Genomic DNA, 23,000 nt, shown 5'->3' with positions numbered 1-23,000 from the left:
AGAGGAGTTTGAGTTGCCCGAGTTCAAAACCCTTTGTAGTTAAATGCCCGGTGAATGACCATAATCCTGTTCTAAGGCTGGCTGGCTGCTGTGTCCTCGTGAGCTGTTCTGCCTACAGAAATGTAGCCACTGTGCAGCTCCCTACGGTGGTTCCCTACCAAGGGTGGGTACACTTAGGAATCACCTGTAGAACTTAAAAACATAAACAGATTCCAGACCCCCCACCCAACCCCCAACCTCCTGAATTAGATTGTCCTGGGAGAAGGCTTGGACCGTTGCATTTTTTTGAAAGCTCCTCAGATGAACCTGACGCTCATTCCTGGTTAAGAACCACTGTATGTTTTCAAATTAAGAAACTATTTCTGAATAATATTTATATATTCATGAATCCATTTATTTACCATAGGCTGGGTAGGGTAGATAGTTGTGGAGTCAGATGTGTGTTCAAATCCCAGTTCTGCCCCCCACAAGCTGTGTGACCTTGGACCAATCATTAATTTCTCTAAGCCACAAATTCTTCATCTGGGAAGGTACCTATCTCAAAGGATTATTAGTATTAGGGATAACAGTATCTACCTTATACGACTGAGTAAGGATTATGTGAGTTAATACTGTAAAAAGGCTTAGAATGCACTAAACACCTAATAAATGTTAGCTATTATTAATATTATTCTCACATAATAAGTTGATTTTCAAACTACCATGCTTAATAAAATAGTCACCAAAGAGGGAAGAATCACCCCTATTAGGTCCTTGACATCAAAGCTCTCCTTACTGTTCGCAATCCGTGTTTACTCAACATTACCTTGTGGTTTTTCATTTTTTAAACTGATAAACTATGTTATTGGTAAAGGGACGCTTTAATTTCTTAAAAGTGTAAGTAAATTCTTTGCCAAATTTGGGCCTGCCTTACCTGACCAGCATCAAGCTTTTTGACCAGCCCTCACCGTTTTGCCCCGCCCTTTAAACCTGTGCCATTCAGGGAAAGGGAGACCTCTTGTGGCCATATGTGCATGACAACAGATTTTCCTTTGGAATACCAAGTTCTGCAGACTGAATGGAATTTACCAAACCTGGAATGAATTTTAAACTGTTTTTAAAGGTAGCTATCGTATTCTCTTTTTTCCGGGTCTTTTCTTGCTCCTTGGTTCTGTTCTGTGGTTGGAGGGAGCAGTCACTTGCTGCCTCTGTTTCCTTCTCAACTTCTCAGGGGTGGCTGTGTCTTAGGGAGCCTGGAGGGGAGGGAACTGAAAATCCAGAGCAGAGAGGACTGTGCACAGAAATCCACTTGAGTTCTCCTCAGCCGTTGAAGACTCAGCTGAAGAAGCCTCACTTCCCCAGATGAGTTTCCTGGCTGGGTCAGGTGCCTTCCCACACACTGGCTCCTCCCCCAAACTCTGAGTTGTTTGAAACAAGGATTGTCTTCATTCCAAAAAATGCATGAACACCTACTATCTGCCTGGCACTCTGGTCTTTGTATGCCTGGGGCTTGCACATAGTGGGTGCTCCTAATCTTTCCTTCTCCGCGGTATTTGGCAGCTGATAACTCCCATCTTGAAATGCTTTTTCACTTGATTTCTAGGACTCCTCTCTTGCTTCTGTTTCTGGCTGCTCCTACTCAGTCCTTTGCTGGTTCCTCCTCATTCCCCTGACGTCTATACCTTGGGAATGTCCCAGAGCTTGGTCCTCTAACCAATTCTTTACCCACATTCACTTCTGAGGTGATCTTCTTTGGTCTCATAGCTTTAAATAACATCCATATACTGATGGTCCCTAAATTTGGATCTCCAGCCTGTACCTCTCTCCTGATCATCAGTCATATGTCCAACCACCAACTCAACATCTCTACATGATGATTTCTCATAAGCATCTTAGACACAAAAAGATCAAAACCAAATTCCCAATTTCTCCTCCCAAATCTGCTCCTGCAGCCAACTTCTAGTTTATTAAAACCTGTGGAATCATCCTCAATTCCAATCTTTCTCTCACACCCTATATCCATCAGCAAATCCCTTCACTTCTACCTTCAAAATAATTCCAGAATATATCTTTTCTCTTGCCAAGTGTCCTAGCCACTAAAACCATTGCCTGATTTACTGCAGTCGCCTCCTAACTGCTCTGCTCCCCTTAGTCTACACAGAGCAACCAGTGCTCTTTCTAAAAGGCAAGTCTGATATCACGTCCCTCCTTCTCCTCCAAACCCCCCAAATGGCTCCCTATCTCCTCGGGAGTCAAAGCCTTTAAAATGGCCTACGAGGCCCTCCATGATCTGCCCCTGCCCATGCTTCTGTGACCTCACTTGCTTCAAGCCACAGATGTCCTTGCTAGTCCTTCTGCCAGGAATGCTCTTCCCCCAAATAGGCACCTGGCTCACTCCCTCACTTTCTTCAGGTCTCTGCTCAAGTGTCACCTTATCACAGAAGCTTCTCTGCTCCAAATAAACAGCAACCCCTCCCCCAGCCCTCACTGTCTCCTAATCCTTCTCTCTCTGTAGCACTTTCTCCGCCCAGGAGAAGGGTGTTGTTCTCTGGCTGTTCTATTCCCAGCACCCAGGATAGTGTGCCTGGTGGTGTAGGCACTCCATAAATATTTGTTGAATAAACGAAGGAATGTTCAGTGAATAGTTATTAAATAAAGGCACATGTCCAGATGCTACTTTTCAAAACATCAGAGTAAAAATTCCTCAATTCAGTCTGAATCCATTTTCCAGGATGCATCAGAGAAAGATGGTTCAATAAGTCACACTCACAAAAGGTCAAATGTTCCGATGAGGGACACATATCAAAGTTGGCCCAACTGGGCCTGAGCAGAGTAATTCTTAGCTTCAAGATTCATGTTTTGAGGAAGATTTTGACTGAGGTGTAAATATTTACAACTTGTTCCCACAAATCTGGACTGCCTAAGCTCTCACTCAAGTCTGGATTTCTTCAATAGGTTACTGGGCCATTGGAACTTTGTCCTTTTCAATCCTGACACCCCTCCTCATAACAACTTTGTATGAAGGGAATGTGCATCATTCTTTACCCTCTGGTGACTGTTCCGTAAATATACAGAGTTAATAACCAGACCACTGGTTTGAAAAGCAAACTAAAAAGGACTTAGAGACTTAGGAACCATCTTAATTCAAGTAACATGTTAAGGCCAATTTGCTCCACTACTCTCTACTAAAAAAGGTGAAGCAAAACACTAGCTGTGGAGGTGAGCGTGGGGTGGTAGGTACCTTTAAAACTGGCTCTAATGGCCTAGATTAGTGGTTCTCAAAGCGTGGTCTGGGAATCCCCTTTCAGGGGATCTGTGAGGTCAAAACTATTTTCATGATATTGACATATTATTTGCCTTTCTCATGCTCATTCTCACAAGTGTGGTTTTCCAGAGGTCACATGACCTGTGATGTCACAAGAGACTGAATGCAGTAGCAAGTATGAGAATCTAGCTGTCTTCTATTAAGCCAAACATTAAAGAGATTTGCAAAAATGTAAAACAAAGCCACTCTTTTAAATATTTTTTGTTTTGAAAAAGTTATTTTCCAATTAAAAATGTTACTTATATTAACCTAAATGGATTTATGGATTCATTATTTTTAAATGAATACATATTTTTATAATTTTTTTAGTTTTACTTTCTAATATGGTAAATATCAATAAATAAAACCCACATAAACAAAAGCTCTTTGCGATCCTCAATTTCTAAGTGTAAGAATCTCAATACCAGGAAGTTTCAGTGCACCTTCTGTTAGCATTGAGAAACCCCTCAGTTTCTAGTGCCATGATGGCAAGGCATTTTGCTCCCTTTCTCAAACCACAGGCTCCAGATATTACTAAATCCATACTAAACTAGTAACTAGTAATGGTCTCTCACTACTTAAGTTCAGGGCTTTTCCAATAAATACCCTTCCCACCTCTCCCAAGTACAAATCACCTATTTGTGAAGCCCAGACCCCACTGTCATCAATCAACCCCACAGTCAGTGGGATGTTTTAGCAAACAGTAAAACTTACTTTGGAACCTAAATAAAAGTATGACAGACTTTCTGTTAACATGATGTTAAAATGGCTGAACAAATTTTCACTAAATTTGATAGGTATGCTTAGGATGGTCTCAATTAAAATAAAAGTTATGTGGCATATGTAAAATTCACTTTGGAGCCACCTGGAAATGATAAGGATTCATCCTCCAGCTGAAACTGAGGATAGATTTTTTACCAAACTTTGGAGGGAATTTTGGGATGGTCAACCAGAAATACAAGATATGGCATGTATAAAATTCTTTTGGGGTTGCTGGAATAGGAGGGCAGTGCAAAGAGATAATATCCATCCAGAACAGTTGACGCTGAGGCATGAGATCTACATACAACCGACTGAAACATGCCATATGTATTAAAATGCCAGAGATGGAGAAGACGCACATTAGTTTCAAATATTACACCCCCTCCCTCCAGCTGAAGCAGCCCACTCCAAGCTGCCTCTTACACGAGAGACTTCATGTGATAGGCTTCAGTGTGAAGAGCACCAGCAGGGGTTTATTTAGTGATGGTTAATGATTCTCTCAAACAACACAGGGCAAGCCAGCTAGTTTATTCATATTGAATCTAAACCTTAGATCTCTGGCTTAACAATCACATAAGAAACCTTTAAAGACACAATAAATCTTGCGTTAAATCAGAGATGGTTTAAATCAGTCATATAACTTCTAATATTCTGGGCTGGCAACTACAGCATGACAAATGTTCAGTCCAGTTACAAAACCACATTTCAGTCTCCTTGGCCACCAAATCTTAAACAGATCTGAAAAACGCACTGTTTTACAAAGGCTTTTACCATATATCCACAGCCACCAGTCAAGTAGTTACGGTTTCTTCATCCCCCAAGAACATTTCTAAATGAGAGGGATACTTCTTTGATCTGCTTGCCTTGGTGGGTATCTAAGAACTCACAGGATAAGTTTAAAGAATGAAGATTAACTGAGATGCCAAGAAAAGTTTTTATTGCAAGCACAGTGAGCAGAAGGAGATGTCTTCTCACACAAAGTGGCCACAAGGTCTGCCATTAGCTCAATCTCTCCGACAACCCTTCATTGGCTTAAAGCATATTAATTAGCTTCTTGCTATCAGGTGTACATCATTTCTGCCATGTGAGACATTTTCTTGGGAATATACAAGTAATATTCCATGTAGCCCGACAGGTCCTCAATGGTCACATCATCCACATAGACTCGAGCTTGCTCAGAACAGGAGCGGGGGGAGCCAGACAGAGTTCTGGTGTGAAGCGACTGAGAGTAGTCCTCAAGCATGGGTCTTCGTTCTGGGGCCAAGGGAGGAACATTCTGCAGCCCTGAAAAGGAATACACTTCCATATCATGCCATCTCTTACACTGGCACTCCTTGCCTATGCATGCACATGGCTTGCCCTGGTGTAGCTTGGAAACGGATTGAAAGTCAGAGAGATCATTGGCCTTGAGACTTTCTTGGGAGACTTGTGTAGCATCAGAGGAGTCTTCCTTCTTCCTCTCTGATGGGAGCCTTGGAACCGAAGTTCTCAAAGGCTCAACAACTGCCCCTGTGTGATTAGTATTGAGGGAAGTAGAGCATTCTCCTGCATTGAACTCTTTAGGGGTTGAAATTCCCAGCCCACTGCTGCCATCAGGGGAGTCAGTCTGGCTTTTGTGCTTGAGCTGGCTGCTGGAAGAAGAAGCTATTGTACTGCAATGTATAAACTTTGGAGGATGAAGGACAGGAGATTTAGAACGTCGACGACGCTGGGTTCTCACTGCTCCTCGTGAAGACTTCCTTGTAGACCTAAGAGGAAAAAAATGCACAAAAAGATGTTGGGACACAGAGCTCTCCTGAACAGATTCTTTATGATAGCTGGAAATTTGTCTCCTCTCAGGTTTATGAGTCTAAGGTCATAAATTTCCCCAAAAAAGATGTGTCTGCCTCCATTTTCAAGCTGCCTAAGTCTCTGTGTCTCAAAAGCTTCAACATATCCTTATTAGCAAGCTACAGAAACAAAAGAGGTAAAGGGTAGTTTTTAATTGCATTTCTTGGGCCAAACATGTGGTGTAGAACACCTGCCCTATGCCAACCCTTGGCTTGGGAACCTCTGGCCCATGGGTCTAGGGAAGCACTCTGCACAGACAACTTACACTGATGCTGTAAAACGTAAATGCTGTGCTGTGCCCTGAAGACAGCAGCTTCAGTACCACTGTGAGGCGAAGGCTACAAAGGGCCACTCTGCCATGGTTACCAAACAGAGCAGCAGACTGAGGATTCATTTCTATCACTGGTAACAGCTGACAAAACAGATTTTAGATATTGGGAATTATCAGACACACTACATAACTTTTTATAAAATATTTAAATAAATAAAAGAACTCAGGAAAGAAAAAGACTAAAAACTGCCAAGCAAATTTAAAAACAGAACCAAACAGAACTTGAAGAAATAAAAACTTCATATCTGAAATTAAACTATGAATGGGCAAACAGCAGAATACATACAGCTAAGGAAAGAAATACTGAACTGAAAGATAAATCTGAATTATTTATAAGAGGGATCAGCAAATTGCAGTCTGTGGGTCAAATCTGGCCCCCTATCTGTTTTTGTACAGCCCACGGACACTGCTCCTGTGGGCTAGCACTGGGAGCCACGGAAACGAGGCTGGGGTGTCCCCTCTTCTCCCCTGTTCTCCTCTCCACTCCCCGCGCCTGCCTTCCTGGCCAGCAGACATGTCACACCATGCCCGGGGCCCACGCTGGCTACCATCTACATGTTGGGGCTCTGCTGTTGGCAATCTCAGGGCATTGACAGGTAGTATATCTCAGTGTGAGAGTCTGGCCTGTGCCAGGTGCTCTGGAGGAGAGAAGCACATGCTGGAATCTGGGCTCCACCGGGGCAGAGAGTAAAACTGAGCCTGGCACTGCCTCTACCCACCCATCCCACCAGGCTAGTCGTTTCATCCTGAGAGTGTCTCAGCAACGGAACACGAAGTGTGTCCACCCGCCACAACGGTGCACATCAGGTGAACGGGGCGGGGCAGGAGTTTTCTCACTTATGTAAGTACCTACAGAATATGCTCCGGTCTCACCTCTTGGCTTCCAAAGTCTAAAATATTTACTATCTGGACCTTTACCAAAAAAGTATGCCAACCCCTGACCTAGAAGGCAGCACAGAGACTTGGAGATTTGGAAAAATATAAAAGTTAAGAGATATGTAAAACAGAATAAGAAGTCTGGAGTTTCTGAAAGAAAGAATACAGACAATGGAGAACAAGTGATTTTTAAAGAGATAATGGTTGAGAAATTTTCTGAATTGAAAGAAGAGAATCTACAGATAAAAGAAGCACATGAAGCAGGACAAATAAAAAGAAATCCACCTCTAGACACACTGTAGCAAAACTATAGATACAAAAATAACAGGAACAACTTAAAAGCAGCCAGAGACTAGATAGATTATTCCCAAAAGAACAACAATCAGATTGAAAGGAGGCTTTTCAACATCAACAATGAAGCCAGAAGACAACGAATAATTCCTTGAAGTGCTAAGAGAAAATAAGTGTCAACCTAGAGCCATAATTTCAGGTATATCAAATCAGGTATCTCTTTTAAGAATAAGGATGAAATAAAGACATTTTCAGATAAATCAAAGCAAAGTGTATCTACCAATAGAACATGACGTTATAAAACTCCAGGGAACACTATTCAAATTTATTCTATGTGGAATTTTATAACACAGAGGCCCTGTTTACTAATAACACACTTTTACTAAAGGAACTTCTGAAGGAAGTACTTTAGGAAGCAAGTGACAACATATGGAAGGTCTGAGATGCAAGAATGGTGAGAGCAAAGAAATTGTACATAAGATAAATCTAAACAAATACTGTCTATGTAAACAACGATTAAGTAGGTTGAATAAAACCTAATTTGTGAGATTAAAAAAGTGACAGAACTAAAGTATTGGGCAACCACACTATGGAACGCAAGAGCTCGGAGTAAATGGGTTCTAAGGAGGAGGATTAAAATATTAACCTTTGTCTTGGTAGTGTGTATAGTAAAATTTCAAGGCTAACTACTAAAAGAATGGAAACAAAGTATACAATTTCCAAGCCAGTAGAAGGAAAAATGGTAGCAGAAAAAACAAACTCCTTTCAAACAATTTTTAAAAAGGTGAGAAGGAAAGGTAAGGTGGGAAGAAAAGAGGAAAAAAAACATAGAAAAAAGTAGGACAAATAGCATAAAATAAAATGGCAGAAACAAGTCTAAACATATCAATAATCAAAATAAAGTAAACGCATTAAACTCAGCAGTTAAAAAAAGATTGGATTGAATAAAACAAAACGAAATAAGCCATATGTATTTATGAGACACACCTAAAATTTTGAAAGACAGAACGGCTGAAAATAAAAGAACAGAAAAAAATACACTAGGCAAATACTAACTAAAAGACAACTGGATTAGCTATATTAATTCCAGACAAAAGAGACTTTAAAGACAAAAGCCATCATGAGAGATTAAGAATGTCACTACCCAATAACAATCTCAATTCACCAGGAAGAGAACATTCTAACCTGGCATGAACCTAGGCTGTATGAACCTGACAAGATAGCTTCAAAATACATAAAGCAAAAATATAGAACTGAAGACGACAACAGACAAATGCACCACAATGGGACAGATTTCAACATACCTCTCAATTATTAAAGGTCAAGCTGACAAAAAATTATTTGAAAAAAGATTCAAATAACACATTTAAAAGCTTACCTTAGTGGACATATATAGAACTCAAGAATAATTAGAAGACCCATTCTTCTCAAACACACAGAGAACATCTATAAAAATTGACTATGAACCAGGCCATACAGCAAGTCTCAGCAAATTCACAATTAAGAAGAATGGGTCTTCTCTAATCCTTGGGTCTTGGGTTCCACATCATAACATACTCTTTTCTGGATACTCAGGAAAGAAAATCCAATAATATTTTCAGGTATTGAGATGAAAATCATCTGCAGTAAGAAGCTCTTACCCATGCCAACTGTCTTTTGATGCACATGTGGTTTTAGGTTTGGTATCATCTGCTGCTGTTCTGACTGATGCTCTGACACCTGCACCTTCTCCAACAGGCAGAGATGCTATGGACCTGAAGACAAGAACAAAGTTTACTGCTACAGAAAACTGTGCAAGGAGAACTTACTGCTCTCAACAACCCAAATGCAACCTGTATTAATAAATCTTTCTACTTTGAGTTTCTCAAAAATTGCTCAGCTTTTAGTGTAAATTTTCCTCTGAAACCAAATTCAGAGGATCCCTAAAAGGCCACGGTTGCAAAATCATAAGCCAAAGAATGATTCTTAAGTATAACCAGCAGCAGGATATAAATAGACTTTTAGGCTGTTTATCTGGGGCAGATCAGGCCTTACGTTCAGGGAGAATGCTAATAACACTGACCACTTATTTTATGTGGGCAAATCAGAGCTGTGGAAACTAAGTTAGGAACAAACTTTAGGAGACTCAATCTAACTTGAAAATGAATACATTTTCAAATATTATACAAGTGTTAGAAAAATATTCTAATTTTTATAACTAATAAACCTGAAATATTACTGAGTTAAATCTTTGCAGTTTAAAATTACACAAGTATTTATATAATGTTATAAACCAATGTTACCACAATAAAAAAAATAAATAAAAGTGACTGCAGAAAGAGATCAAAAAAAATAAAAGTACACAAGTAATATGGGTTCCCATGGGGTAAAGAAGATGAAAAAATTTAAGAGAGAGAAAAAAAGAGTCACCTATAATCTCACAACCCAGAAATTACCAACATTAACATTTTCGTAGAAATCCTTTGAGATCTTTTCAATACACACACACTGGGCTCCTACCACACATGCTGTGGTATTGATAAAAGTCCTTTAGAAAGAGATAATCTACTAAAGTAAAAAGATATTCAGTGAAATATAATTTAAAATAAAAAGTAACTGGAAATAAACTAAATGTCCAGTAACAGAAAATACTGTATTATATAAATTATGGCACATCTATATGATGGAATATTAGGAATTTATTAAAAATTAAGTGTACGAAGAACTTTTAATGACACAGGAGAATGTTTATAATATGAAGAGGAAACAGCATGAATAAACACCTATACATACATTATGATCTCAACTATGTAAAAAAAGTATATGGTGTTGCATACAGATAGATGGTCTAGATATTAACAGTGGTTATGGTAAATTCTGATGTTTACTTCCTTTTTTGTTTTTGTGAATTCTTCTATAATAAGCATGTACTATTTTATAGTCAGATAAAAAGGATTATACTGTTTTATAATAAACATATAGAGATTTGTCCTGATAAGACAAATACCATTAGGAATCAAAACCTGTTGAACAGGATCATGCTAAATTCCTGGCAAGGCTTGGTTAGTTTACGAGTCAGTACCTCAGATGTCCCATCTGTAAATCAGCAACAATATGAAACAACTAGAAATGTACGATACACTGTGCAAGTCTCATTCTGCTTAGTCACGGTAATGACTCACTCCTGCTACTCTCATTTATTTGGTTTTCTCAAATGTTCTCCACTGTTTGTTCTCTTTCTATAATTTTACTCAAAGCAGATCACATGCTACAAATATATATTATTTGACTATGTATTGTACAGATATTTTGAAAGGTTTTTTTAATGTTCCAAGTAATTTTTAGGGGCACCAAAATAACTTAAATTTTATGTTCCAACTTCTTAAAATATCAGGAAAGGAGTCTGTATATCAAGAGTTACTTATACAAATTTATATACTAAGGGATTTATATGTATGTGTGTATATACATTCCTGGTATTTTCGTGATTAAAAAAAAATTATTTCTATACTAGAAATCACAAAAGAATACACTATGAGCACAAGTGGAAACTGTTTCTCTGTTGTGTTTCCATTTCCCAAAATGGTTGATAAACTACTGATCAATTTTAATGGCAAGATGACCACCATATTAGAAGAAGATACTTACTTGAAACATCATAGAAGCAAAAGTGAGCGCCTGTAACAGCTACTGTACAATTAGTATAGTTAGTATAAATCAATTAGTATAAATCTTCTCATTTAGTACACCAAAACAGCATTAGCAATAATCAAACAGCTGTAACAACAACTAACAGCTATTTAATTTTTACTATGTGCCAGGTACTGCATGCATTTCTTCATGTTGTCTTCAAGGTACCATAAAAAGGAATGGTTAAGAGCACAGGTTCTAGCGACAAACTGTCTGGATTCAAACCCTGGCTCTACCACTTCCTACCAATGTGACCTTTAGCAAGTGACTTAATTCATCTCTGGCTCATCCGTAAACTGGAATAACAGTAGTATCTATCTTCTAAGTTGGTAGTGAGGATTAAATAATATGTATGGACTACTTAAGCCTGTGTCTAGGAAATAGTTAAGTGAGAGTTAAGTTTTAGTGATTATTATTATTACTTGTTGTGGAGTGTTGTACTCTGAGCTTCTAGTGTCTGGTTTCCATTCATGAAAATAAATATTCTTATATCCATAAAAAATGTGAGGTTGCTTCTGGCCTGGGACAAAGAAAGGGGATGAGAAGAGTCCTGCACAAAACATTTTGCAAAGGGTGAAACATTAACATTCAGACAGCAGCTGGTCTGCAGGTGCTCTAATTAGTTTGGCCAAAGGGTCCAAGATTATTGATCTCTGTGACAGAACCCTAATGAATAGAGGTTTCCATAGCGATAGGGTCAGCAATCAAAGCCCATGAAACTGACAACCTCTGCATAGATTTCTACTGAGCCAATTCACTTTTAGTGAAAAATACTGTTGACTCCCTAGAGATGTATGAGGAAATCTCTGATGGGACACTGATTAATAATGTTTGATTAAAAAGGGGGGGGGACCCTCCTCAAAGTTAAGGAAAACCAAAACACCCAATCTTGGAGTACAAATAAGCTGCTACTTTCCAAAATTTAACAGAAGAGTTTCTTTTATAAGTAAAATAATGCTCTGCAAAATTTGGTAGAATGTCACACTATTAACATTTATATCTTCTACCAATAATGAGAAATTTTAGAAGAGAAAGAGCTCTTCAGAGGAAAAGACTATTTAAATCTAGTAAACAATTCTCAAATAACATATTACATATTTAATTACCCTGATGCATCCACTCTTAATTTCTTGAAAGCAGTTTGTAGACTGTCCTCCTCTCCATCCTTGGCTTCGGATTTCATTGTGAAAGGTTTTACACTACTATGGATGTTCCCGTTAATACTAAAAAAAGAAAATAAAAATAAAGTCAGCAAAGTGAAAACAGGTGGGTTCAAAAGTATAACTCTTGTTAAAATCTTTATTCCTGATACTATTACTGCTTGTTGAGGGGAAAAAAAAGCAAATTTCTGTTTCTAAAAGGAAGTTCAGTATAGATGATTAGGAAACTGCAGGTTTTATTTCTCAAGAGGAAACAAATGAAATGATATAGAAAATGTATATTTATTATGATAGAATTTAAACTGTCCAAATACTTGATGCCAATATCCTATTACACAGTTTTGGAAACTAGATCACCTGAAATCTGTCTTTAAGTATACTTTTTAACAAAGGGAAAAAAATCTCTCCAGTTGTAGAGGTCTAGAAACCTACAGATAAAATGATCTTTGCATCAGAAATAAAAGGGAAAAGCTCAACCTATAGCACTCTGATTCTTTAAAATGCTACTGAGTATGTGTCTAGCCCAACTCTAAAAATTCCAGTTAACTTCAAGACACATGATAGCATTTCTCTAAAGCAATCTTGAGCCAGATATCAATATTCATTTTCATATGAATATTCATACTCAGATTTCAAGATGTGCCCATTGTTAAAGCAGGATTACAAACATGTTTCAATGATTACTGATTATTCTACACTCTAAAGGTTGATACTTTCATTTGGTTTTTTAATAGCTTTGAATACTTTAATTATTACACAAGAAAGAAAATAAATGAACTATACTTTCAACTCAAAAAGATAAAAAGAACAAACTTAGCCAAAGATGTAGGCAGTAAAGAAAAAAATAGAAACTATTGTTCTGTAGATGCAGCCCAAGATGTAGGAAGCAAAGAAAAAAACAGAAATTATTGTTCTGTACATGCACCTTTAAATGATCTCCACTTAATCGACTAGCTTAACCCAAGTTCTCCATTTCTTCCACCCTGATTTTTATATTTAAACAAATAAAAGGGGAAAGAGGACCAACCAAAGCAACAAGAAACACAAGAGAAGTCTATTAATAAATTCTGTGAATCTAGTTTCCCAATTATTTTTTCATTCAAGGTAAAAAATTAGTTAATACCAAATACCGAACAAAAAAATTACCAAATCAGTACCTATGAACATATCAAAAGGAATCAGAAAGAAAAAAAGTAGAACAAAAAATAGAAGATGGGGAATCTCAGAAGCAAAGGATTCACCTCATCTCTTCTGTATTTCTAAACTGCTACCCCACCCCCATCCCCCCTACCCCCTTAGGCACTCTCAGAGGGAGCAGTGCCTCTCTGTGGACCCCTGAATCCTCTGATTCCACATCTGCTCATTTCTCAGGGGTAGGTTTGATGTTATTGTGAGACCTCTAATATTCCAAAGGTCAGGGTGTCATAATATGTTTGACACACTGTAACCATGTAGTACCAGTGGCAGAATACAGAACCAAGGAATCAAGACCATTCCTTTCATTTATTTATTTATCTGTAAAAGAAGGGATTTTAGGCAGATCTCTCTGGGGAACACTGAAAACAGTCTCAAAAGAATTCAGCTATAGCTGTCACCTCAACTTCTTAAGACAAAAAATTTAAATACACGCCCCACATATATTTTGCTGGTTATAGAATTTGCAGTACAGAATTTGAGGAAGCATTATCAATTCCATACTTCACTGGTCTCTAATCCTTCTGGATTTAGAGGAGAATCCTCCCCCAGATACACAATAATGTCCTATATACCTGGGGAGAGGGGTGATCAAAGATCACATATTCTAATGTTCTTAAAACTCTACAGCATCTAAAAGGGTGCTATCGTAGATTGTAAACAAATTCTTCCTGTTGGCAGAACTAAATTAAAATTGGACTTATAGTTTTCCTCAATTACTTTATGACCAGTCAGGGAAACACTCAGACTATTGGCCCTTATAGAGTTAAATCATCTGAGCCGGTCTCCCCAACCCTGCAGACCCCACATAAACCCTCTTTGGGCCTCTACGGAAATCAGTATACATCACATCTAAATGTACACTGCTGAATTCTATAGGCAGAAATTCATTCCTTCTACATATATTTACAGAATTCCTACTACATGCTTTAACACTAGCCTGGATGCTAGGGATATAAGGGTGAACCTGACACATACCAGGACTTCGAACCCCATTCCTATAAGGACTAGAATCTCATTCCTGCCCCAACACTGTGCTAAGAAGCTTTGCACCCAGTTAATAACTTTTAATTATATAGTGCTAACTTAATAGCACTGCAGGTGACCTCTAGATGTTAATACGAATTTAGTTAACATTCTTGTTGACACACTAAAATTTTATTTTGATCTATCATTTAAAAACCAAAACAGATCAAAATAAAAACCAGCTACAGACTAAAACTTTGGGAATGAAGTTCCGTCTAAATTATTTTCAGACTTCCAGTATTTTGGTTCCATCTAAATTATTTTCAGACTTCCAGTATTTTGATTACTCACATTTTCCCTCAGTTATATTAACCCAGAGCAAAGGTGAGTCTTAGGCATGACCTTAAGAGCTAAATCAGAGCATGTCTGTAATTACATAAAGCTTATTATGTTCCTCTGTATTCACAGCTTCCCATTCACTCAAATCAGGAGCTTTACTAGTAACTCCAGGAAACTTGGTTTGCATTCTTCACTAATATTAAATTTGTGGGAGACATTCTTGCCGTTTTCACTGCACTAACTTCTTGAAATTGAAGAATCCTCCAAAAGATCGAAATTTTAAAGACCTATTAGAAGTTACTGTGTATTGTTTTAAGTCAAAATCACACCGGGCAATTTAACTTTACCTCGGATTTTCCCCAACCTTTCAAAAATGTCAAGTACAATTCTTCTAAGTTCCTCCACCAAAAGGGTAAATTCCTGGTTCTCTCTGACTTTCAACGAATAGCATGTGTCACAATCGTATTTATTTATATCTTGCAGTTTTAACCAAAACCTCTCCGAACCTCAAGCCTAGGTCCAAATTTCCAGCACTCTGGAAAGACCTGAGAACGATCACTAAAGGACGAGAGCGTACGCGCGTCATCACAATGTTAAAGATTTAGGAACTCTCCCAGCCCACCAGGAAGCGTGGAGTCCGGGAAAGAAAGCCCTGTCCGGCAACTCTCGAAGACGCAAACAAGACTACTAGGTCGAAACACTCGGCCCGAAGGACAAAACACGTTCACACCTCTCTCTACACACCCACTGCCCAAGCCCTACACTCTCGGTGCCAAGGCCAGAACGCGAAGTTAATTCTTTTCACCCAGAATCTGGATCGGCCGTGCTTAAACAAGATCGGGGGAAAGGGCAGAACCCGGAGGGGCTCGGAGAGTGGGGCTCTGCCCGCCGGGGGTCTCCAGCCGGAAAACTGCCCCTTCTGGATGCTTCCCGGGGGCAGAACGAGAGGCTTGAGTTGGCGCCATAGATGCGGGAGGAGGCGGGAGCGGAGCCGAAGAGGCACCACGAGACGGGGGCTCAGAAACGAGCGGGAAAGGGCAGGAAGGGGCAAAGGGCGGCCGAGGAGGGCGAAAAGGGGAAGCGACGGCGGGGCAGGAGAGGGCGGGGGCGCGGCCGGCGCGGGGGCCGCGAGGGGACAGGAAGGCGGGAAGGGGAGAGAGCGCGGGGCCCGGGCAGGGCCAGGCCGCGGCGGCCGGGGGGCGCCGAGAGGCGCAGGCCCGGCCCAGGCAGGCAGCGCCGGGCGACGACGCGACGAGAGGCGGGCGGGCCCCGAGGAAGCCGCCCGCCGCCAGGCCGGGCCTAGAAGCCGAGACGCGGCGCCGCGGCCCCTCCCCGTCACCCCAGGGCACTCACCTCACAGCTGAGGCGCTCCGGGGTCCAGTCCCGGCAGTTCAGACCGTCTCACTCCGATCGCGGCGCCTGACTGACCCGGATCCAAACCCGCGGAGGGGGCGGCCCGCGCCTCCGGAGTCGCACTGCGCCTGCTTCTCTGGGGCCCTGCCCCGCCCCCTGTTTATGCTCCGCCCACCCCCGTGACTCGGCAGCGCGGCGGGCGGTGGCTGCGCAGGCGCAGAGCGGTGACCGCGCCTCTTAAACGCCCAGTACCCGCCCCTCTAGGAAGCACGTGCGCCTTACGTCGTTTCCTGTTATTCTCCTGGTTCACTCCTGCGTGCGCAGTGGGTTCGCTCTGGACCGGCTTTTGGGGCGTGCCTGCTTCCTCCGCTCAGTCAGGTGAGTGGGTAGGCGTTGTTCCTCGCAGGCGCTGAACCGCCTCCGCCTCCCGGGGTCTCCCTGGGCTTGGGGCTCTGCGTGGAGTCACCAAGGCAACGGAATCCCGCAGGAGGAGGCTAGAGTGGGGGAATGTTCGCGGCCCCCGAGCCCCCTCTGAGCGCTTGGCCCGAGTCTCCTTGATGCCGGAATCTGGACCGCCTGCGACAGCTCCAGGGCTCCGACACCAGCCTTCCTGGGATCTTTCAGGGCGTGCAGGGAAGCGAGGAGGGATCAGACGCGGCCAGTGCCGTGAATGTGAGGCCAGAATTGGAATTGAAATGCCTTCGTTTTAATGCCCGCGTTGTTTGACTTGAGGCAACTGCTTCTCCCTCTCTGGGCCTCAGTTTCTCCATCTGTTAAGTGAGGACGTTGGGCTGTATCAGCGAATCTCGTCCCCCCCCCCCCCCCCCGCCCGCATGGACTCCTTTGAGAATCTGATGAGAACTATAGACCATCTCGACAGAGAAGGGCACATACACACTAAATTTTGCAAAAAGGTTTAAGTAGTTCACCTAAATAGGTGATTTTTAGGTGTCTTTACATTGCTGGTTGCTCAGATGGCAAGCAGAGAAGGGGTGAGCTGTGCAACAGTTGCCACCCCCTCAGTCACCAGGACTGGTTCTGATCTTCTGTGCCTGGCCTCACTCACGGCCCCCAGCTCCACGTCTGTACTTAGCAGAGCTTTGTGGGGAAAGAGGGCTTTCTTCAATAGTATGGCTCTAGTTGGTTCTGGCACAACCCTAGGGAGGGTTGTTACCTGAACCAAAACTGGACTCTCCCACCCCCACTCCCCAATACCTTAGGTATAGTCATCTACCTAGATAGGCTGCTGAAAGTAGCTTAGTATATCCTAGTTAACAGCGAGCCCTTGAAATGCCGGACCCACGTGGGGGAATGGAATCTACAGGTAACTGTATAAGGTTGTTAAACGTAAAGCGTCAAGTGGGCCCTGGGTAAAACATTTTAAGTTCTCCTCGTTCATACCAGAAGCTCAATAACTGACAGGGGATGAAAAAAACTGTTAATATAAAGTTCCAACATCAAACCTAATGATGCTGATAATAGTGCTGCCCTCTACTGTGCGGCAGCTGTGTGCATCTTCTCTCCTTTGATAGTCCTGTGATTTCACACACTTGACAGATGAGGATGACGGGGACTCAGAGATGTTAGATCACTTGTTCTAGCTCCCCTTGTCCTCTGTCACACGATGCTGGTAAGTGACTGACTCAGTCTCAAAAGCCTGTCCATCCACTGCTGCCCAGCTCTCAACATCTCTTCGAAAATGTAAGAAAGAGGAAAATATGATGCACTTTTTTCCTCGTTGCCATGTGCTTAGCGGTGAAGTGCGCGCGCTCTGCTACTGGCAGCCTGGGTTCGGATCCCGGGCGCACCGACGCCCCGCTTGTCCGGCCATGCTGAGGCTGCATCCCACGTACAGCAACTAGAAGGATGTGCAACTATGACATACAACTATCTATTGGGGCTTTAGGGAGAAAAAGGGAAAAAAAGGAGGAGGATTGGCAATAGATGTTAGCTCAGGTCCGGTCTTCCTTAGCAAAAAGAGGAGGATTGGCATGGATATAAGCTCAGGGCTGATCTTCCTCACACACACAAAAAAACACTTTCTAGAAGTTGCTAAGTGAATTGCATCAAGATCAAATATATGTGTTTTTTTTTTTTTGTGAGGAAGATCAGCCCTGAGCTAACATCCATGCTAATCCTCCTCTTTTTGCTGAGGAAGACTGGCTCTGAGCTAACATCTATTGCCAATCCTCTTCCTTTCCCCACCCCCAAGCCCCAGTAGATAGTTGTATGTCATAGTTGCACATCCTTCTAGTTGCTGTATGTGGGACGCGGCCTCAGCATGGCTGGAGAAGCTGTGCCTCAGTGCGCGCCCGGGATCCGAACCCAGGCTGCCAGTAGCGGAGCGCACGCACTTAACTGCTAAGCCACGGGGCCGGCCCCGAAAATATGTTTTTAGCTGTCATTTGAAAATACAGCTTCAGGTAAAACTCACACATCCCTGACGTCAAGGACTGTATCCAGATCAGTAATAAATTCCCAAAGCCTAACACAGTTCCTGGAGGTTATTAGGTGCTAAATAGAGTTTTGGTGAATCCTCTATTTTACCTTATTTCCACCGATTATGGCATTAAATACTAGAAACTAAAAAGTTTTAAAGTGCTTCATTTTATGTAAGCATATCTCCATCATAGAGTTAGATGCGTTCTGAGAATGTGGCTCATTACTCAGGGCGTACTTGGAAGGTGAGAACCTCTTGGGACTACTGAAGTCTGTTAATTCACACCAGCTGATGTGGCCTGAACTTTCAAGTCGTTATATATAGGCCTGGCTCACTCGGTGGTACCTCATGACTTAGAGTGAGATAGAGAAGCTACAAAACATGTGATCTGAGGGAAGAGAAAGCCAGGCCTGCCTCCTGCACCAGCAGCATAGGATCTCTCCAGCCATGGAAAAAGCCCTGCACCTCTGTGTGGGCTTTATATTCAGGACATAGACTTGGTGTTAACTTATTGCACATAGTAATGCCACTTAATCAGAAAGCTATGTTAGCTGTAAAATTCCTTTAATAGTACTTCCTTCTTGCTACGTGTATCTTGTGATTGAGTAGAGGACACTTAATTCCACCGAATTATACTGCAAAAACAATCAATTTGTAAAGGAAGATAACTTTTGGTTTTAAAAAATAACTGGAGAAGGCAAGTTTGAATCTTTAAAAAGATTCATCTCACCAGTGATATGGCTGTCATCTTACCATTGGTAATCTGGAAGAGTAGTATTTTCTTATATTTTAAGGCTCAAATAAGTTAATTTATTCCTTACCTTGATATAATTTTATAAATGACTTTGGAGTAGAAGATGGTGGTGATAATGATCGTTTGTGTCTTGATTTAAAAGGATTGGCTCATTTAATTTTCATAACCAGCTTTCAAAACCAGGTGCTTTTGTCATGTCCATTTTACAGCTGAGGAAACTAAGGCTCAGAACAGTTAGGTAACTTGTCCAAGGTCACACAGCTTGTAAGTGGCAGAACTGGGATTCAAATCTAGGCCATCTGACTCTACACCCACCTTCCTGATCAATGAGTTACACTGCTTTTTTAAAGCCTCACCCCCACTACACTTTACACACTCTAACTAGATCGAAGATGCCCGCTTCCACCTGGGAAATACCACCGGACTTGAGAAAATTGGCTGCCAGGATCTGGGCCTGTGTTCCAGCTACACTTGCCTTGCCTGGCCTTGAACTCACCAGGCATATTTCCCTTTTGGGTCTTTTGTATTTGATGTGTCCTCTGCTTGGAACATTGTTCATCCACAACTCATCTCTTTCTTCAAGTCTCTGCTCCTATCAGTTCCCCAGAGGGGCTTCCCTGCCCACCCCAGCAGCCCCCTTCACTCCGTATCCTTTTGCCTGGCTTTATTTTTTGTTATCACTACCTGACAACATATATCCCTTCTTACTCCTTACTCTAGACTAGAAGCTACCTGAGGACAGAGACTGTGTCTTTCATTTATCATGACTTTTCTCATTCAATCTAAGATACCCTTTTCCCACAAATTAGCTCTGAAAATCTTTGTGTGTTGTATGATCAACAGTGTGTCCTAGTTTAATTGGTAGCATTTGTTTCTTTCTTAATTACACCTACAGTAAATAGTGAGTCTTTAAAATAATGGTGTCTTGGAGTTGATGAAAATACAGTATATCCTTAGGGCTAAACTCTTGTCTGGCACAGAGTTGGCACTCAGTAATTACTTGTCAAGTGAAAGCATTGAGTGTTCACTATGTGTCAGAGACTATTTACATTTGTTTAATCCCCACAATTATCCTGTTACGAAATGCTTTCTGTTACCAAGCAGTGTGGTGGTGGGAATTAAATGAGTGTTGATCATTGTGGAAGACGGGAGAGTGGAGAGAGCTCCGTCCCAGGCTTCTCTGCTGTGGGACCGCAGTGTCGAGTTGCCTTTCACGTCCTCAGTTCCCGCTCGTTCTTTTCACAGACCTTAGTGAATACCTGCCGCTCGCCCAGGGCTGTGTGTAAGCAGAGGCACAGGATGCTGTGTGCGCCCAGCCCAGTCTGGAGGTGCAGGGGGTGTCTCACAGAAGGCTTCCTGGAGGAGGTTCTGGCTAAGCTGGGTTTGAAGGTCAGGCATTGCCTTGGGAAGTAGGGAGGGAAGGGATGAGACTGCAGAGAGAGGCCAAGCCAAGTCAGGGAGAGAATCGTGTTAAGGAGCTTTGATCGTGTCCTTAACCAAAATAGTGATGTGCCCGCGGGCAGTTCATATCACTCTGGGGGCCTCTTGGAAAGTAGATGGGGAGGGACAGGAACGTGAGAGAGGCCAGCTAGAAGACACTTGAAATAATCTAAATGCAGGCCAGAACTGGAACAACGGCCGAAGGGTGGTGAGGAGGCGGTGGAGTCTAAAGAGATTATTAGCAGGACCTGATGGGGCATGCTGGTCAGAGAGACATCTGGCCGGTGAATGAGTGGCCAGTAGGGGGCACCATTTCCTGTAGAGGGAAACCCAGGAAGCCAACAGGTGCGGGAATGGGGGCAGAGTTTAGTTTTGGACGTAAGGAGTTTGAAGTGCAGATGAAGGCAGGAATCAGGTCATGAAAGATCTTAAAGGTCATGTCAAGGGGTTATGCTAAGAACCGTGGCGGCTATGGAAGAGAAGAAAAATGACCATTTGAGGAAGATGGCTCTGGTTTCAGCCTAGATGGCACAGTGATCCAGGCCTGAGCTGGCGGGGATCTGAAGAGCAGGTGGCCAGAGGAGTGGAGAGCAAGTTAACAGATTGGAAGTGGTATGGATCAGGCTTTGATGAGACTGAATGTGAACGGGAGGGGCAGTGAGAGAAAGTGGACGCTGACAATTTGCTGTCTGGTCTGAGCAACTGAATGGGCATTGTTGCCTATTTCTGGTGTAACCGTTGAATCCCGTTGACAGGGAACAGATGAAGAACAGCATTTAAACGGAAGATGATAATAAAAGCTAGTACTTCTAAAGCTCTTACTGTGTGTCAGAAAACTCGTTCAAATCCTCACAACAGTCCTATGGGATTACCCTCATCATCATCTTCATTTTCCAGGTGAGGAAATGGAAGCAAAGAGAAGCAGAGTAACTTGCCTGAGGTCACACAGCTAGTGAGTGGTGGAGCTAGAATTTGAACCAAGGCAGTCGGGCTAGAGTCTGCGCTCCCTCTGATGAGATGCCTTAAATGACGAGCTCGTTTGGACACGTTGAACTTGAGAGATCCGTGGGGCAGCCGCGTGGAGGTGTCCAGGAGGCAGGAAGATACGCGGGTCTGAAGCTCAAGTGAGAGATAGGACTGGAAATGAATTGTGGAGTCAGCATGCAGGTGGTCATTGAAGCCACAGGAGAGGGCGAGCGCCCCCAAGGAGAAGGTGGGAAATAATAGGAGGCGAGGAACAGAGGGACCCTGGAAGGCAAGCGCAAGCGTTGCAGTTGTGGGGAAGATATCTTCCCTTCTGCAGATTAATAAAGTGGCATCTGGTTTATAGATCATCAGTCAGCATTTATTGAGTCCACCCCCCCGAGTTTGATCCACTCTGGGGACCCTGACACAGTAGAATTCTTGGACCGCAGCCTGAGGTCCAACCCTGGGTGGTGATACCCCGTCCCACTCTCTCCTGCCATGAGATCCCACTTGGTGCCGTTGGCCTCCCTGGACATCTGGTTTTTTGCCGCTCACCACAATTGGAGAGCCTCTAGCTCCTCTGTCTACCACCTGCCAATTGTGTCAGCCCAGGGCCTCTTCCCATCTCCAGGGCTTCAGAAACACATCACTTGGAACTTCTTCAGGTGCCTCCTTAACGTTATTTTGAGCTTTTTACCCATATATTTCTTGTGTTTCCAGCTGATTCCAAGCTACTGGAGGGCAAGAAGCATCTGTTACATTTTTATCCTGACTTTCCCCCATTTTTCCCCCCAGCCCCTTTCCCCCTGTGTAGGTTAAATGCCCCTACACCTGCTCCCATAGCACTTCACACTTCCTCCATCCTAGCAGGGGCTACATCTCTTGTTCCTGATACCTAGCACAGCGTCTGCTGCCAAATGTATTGAATGAGCAATTGAGTCCATCAGTCAGTCAGTCAATCATCTCACTCAGTGAATAATTACAGTTGCCCACTGGCTTTTTAGAACCATACTGGGGCAGTTGTCAGGGGGTGGCGGGGGAATAGAGGAGAGTTGGGGAAGTGGAGATTAACTGCACTTGCCTGTCCCTCTCTTCTTAGCTCCAAGCCTATTATGGTCTATTATTTGATAGTTGCTTTCCTGAAATGTTGGGTAACAGAGTGGGGAGTGAATGAGGAATTTGGGAACGCTTGAGGAGTGACCTGGCCATGTCTCTCTGTGCTGGTGCAGATTAAGTCCCGGGACTCGAGTTAATCCTCAGAGCTCCGAGAGGGAAGGCTTCTCCTGGTAGCTGCTGGTCCCCAGCAGGGGGAGCCCTAGGACTGCAGATTCTCTTCCTTTAGTTGT

At 42.5% G+C, this 23,000-nt stretch overlaps 1 protein-coding gene and 1 long non-coding RNA gene across 3 annotated transcripts; one reads left to right on the top strand and one right to left on the bottom strand.

Moving 5' to 3' along the window:
* Positions 1-4,558: 4,558 nt before the first annotated feature.
* OSER1 (oxidative stress responsive serine rich 1) lies at positions 4,559-16,183 on the bottom strand. Its single transcript, XM_058562662.1, has 4 exons — positions 16,055-16,183; positions 12,149-12,265; positions 9,014-9,127; positions 4,559-5,793 (listed from the first exon to the last, which is right to left on the bottom strand). Exons 2-4 carry the CDS (start codon positions 12,223-12,225, stop codon positions 5,106-5,108), a joined length of 879 nt encoding a protein of 292 aa, XP_058418645.1. The 5' UTR covers positions 12,226-12,265; positions 16,055-16,183; the 3' UTR covers positions 4,559-5,105.
* Positions 16,184-16,364: 181 nt separating this feature from the next.
* Positions 16,365-22,020, top strand: LOC131418420 (uncharacterized). Of its 2 annotated transcripts, none has more exons than XR_009222894.1 (2): positions 16,365-16,432; positions 21,444-22,020. It is a non-coding gene; the product is annotated as an uncharacterized LOC131418420 (long non-coding RNA). The 2 variants fall into 2 exon arrangements; XR_009222893.1 differs by lacking the exon at positions 16,365-16,432 and adding an exon at positions 18,144-20,637.
* The last annotated feature ends 980 nt before the right edge of the window (positions 22,021-23,000 follow it).

Source organism: Diceros bicornis, chromosome 19, assembly GCF_020826845.1.
Source record: "Diceros bicornis minor isolate mBicDic1 chromosome 19, mDicBic1.mat.cur, whole genome shotgun sequence".
In the NCBI taxonomy this organism is placed as follows: Eukaryota; Metazoa; Chordata; class Mammalia; order Perissodactyla; family Rhinocerotidae; genus Diceros; species Diceros bicornis.
Note: the sequence above shows the minus strand (reverse complement) of the source record. Positions and strands in the feature narration are given on the sequence as shown.

Coding starts and splice junctions, on each gene's coding strand:
- OSER1 (XM_058562662.1), bottom strand. CDS start 12,225: ATGAAATCCGAAGCCAAGGATGGAGAGGAGGACAGTCTACAAACTGCT. Junction 9,128..12,148: donor TTAAGAGTGGATGCATCAGG/GTAATTAAATAT, acceptor TCTTGTCTTCAG/GTCCATAGCATCTCTGCCTG. Junction 5,794..9,013: donor TCAAAAGACAGTTGGCATGG/GTAAGAGCTTCT, acceptor TTTTCCTCTTAG/GTCTACAAGGAAGTCTTCAC.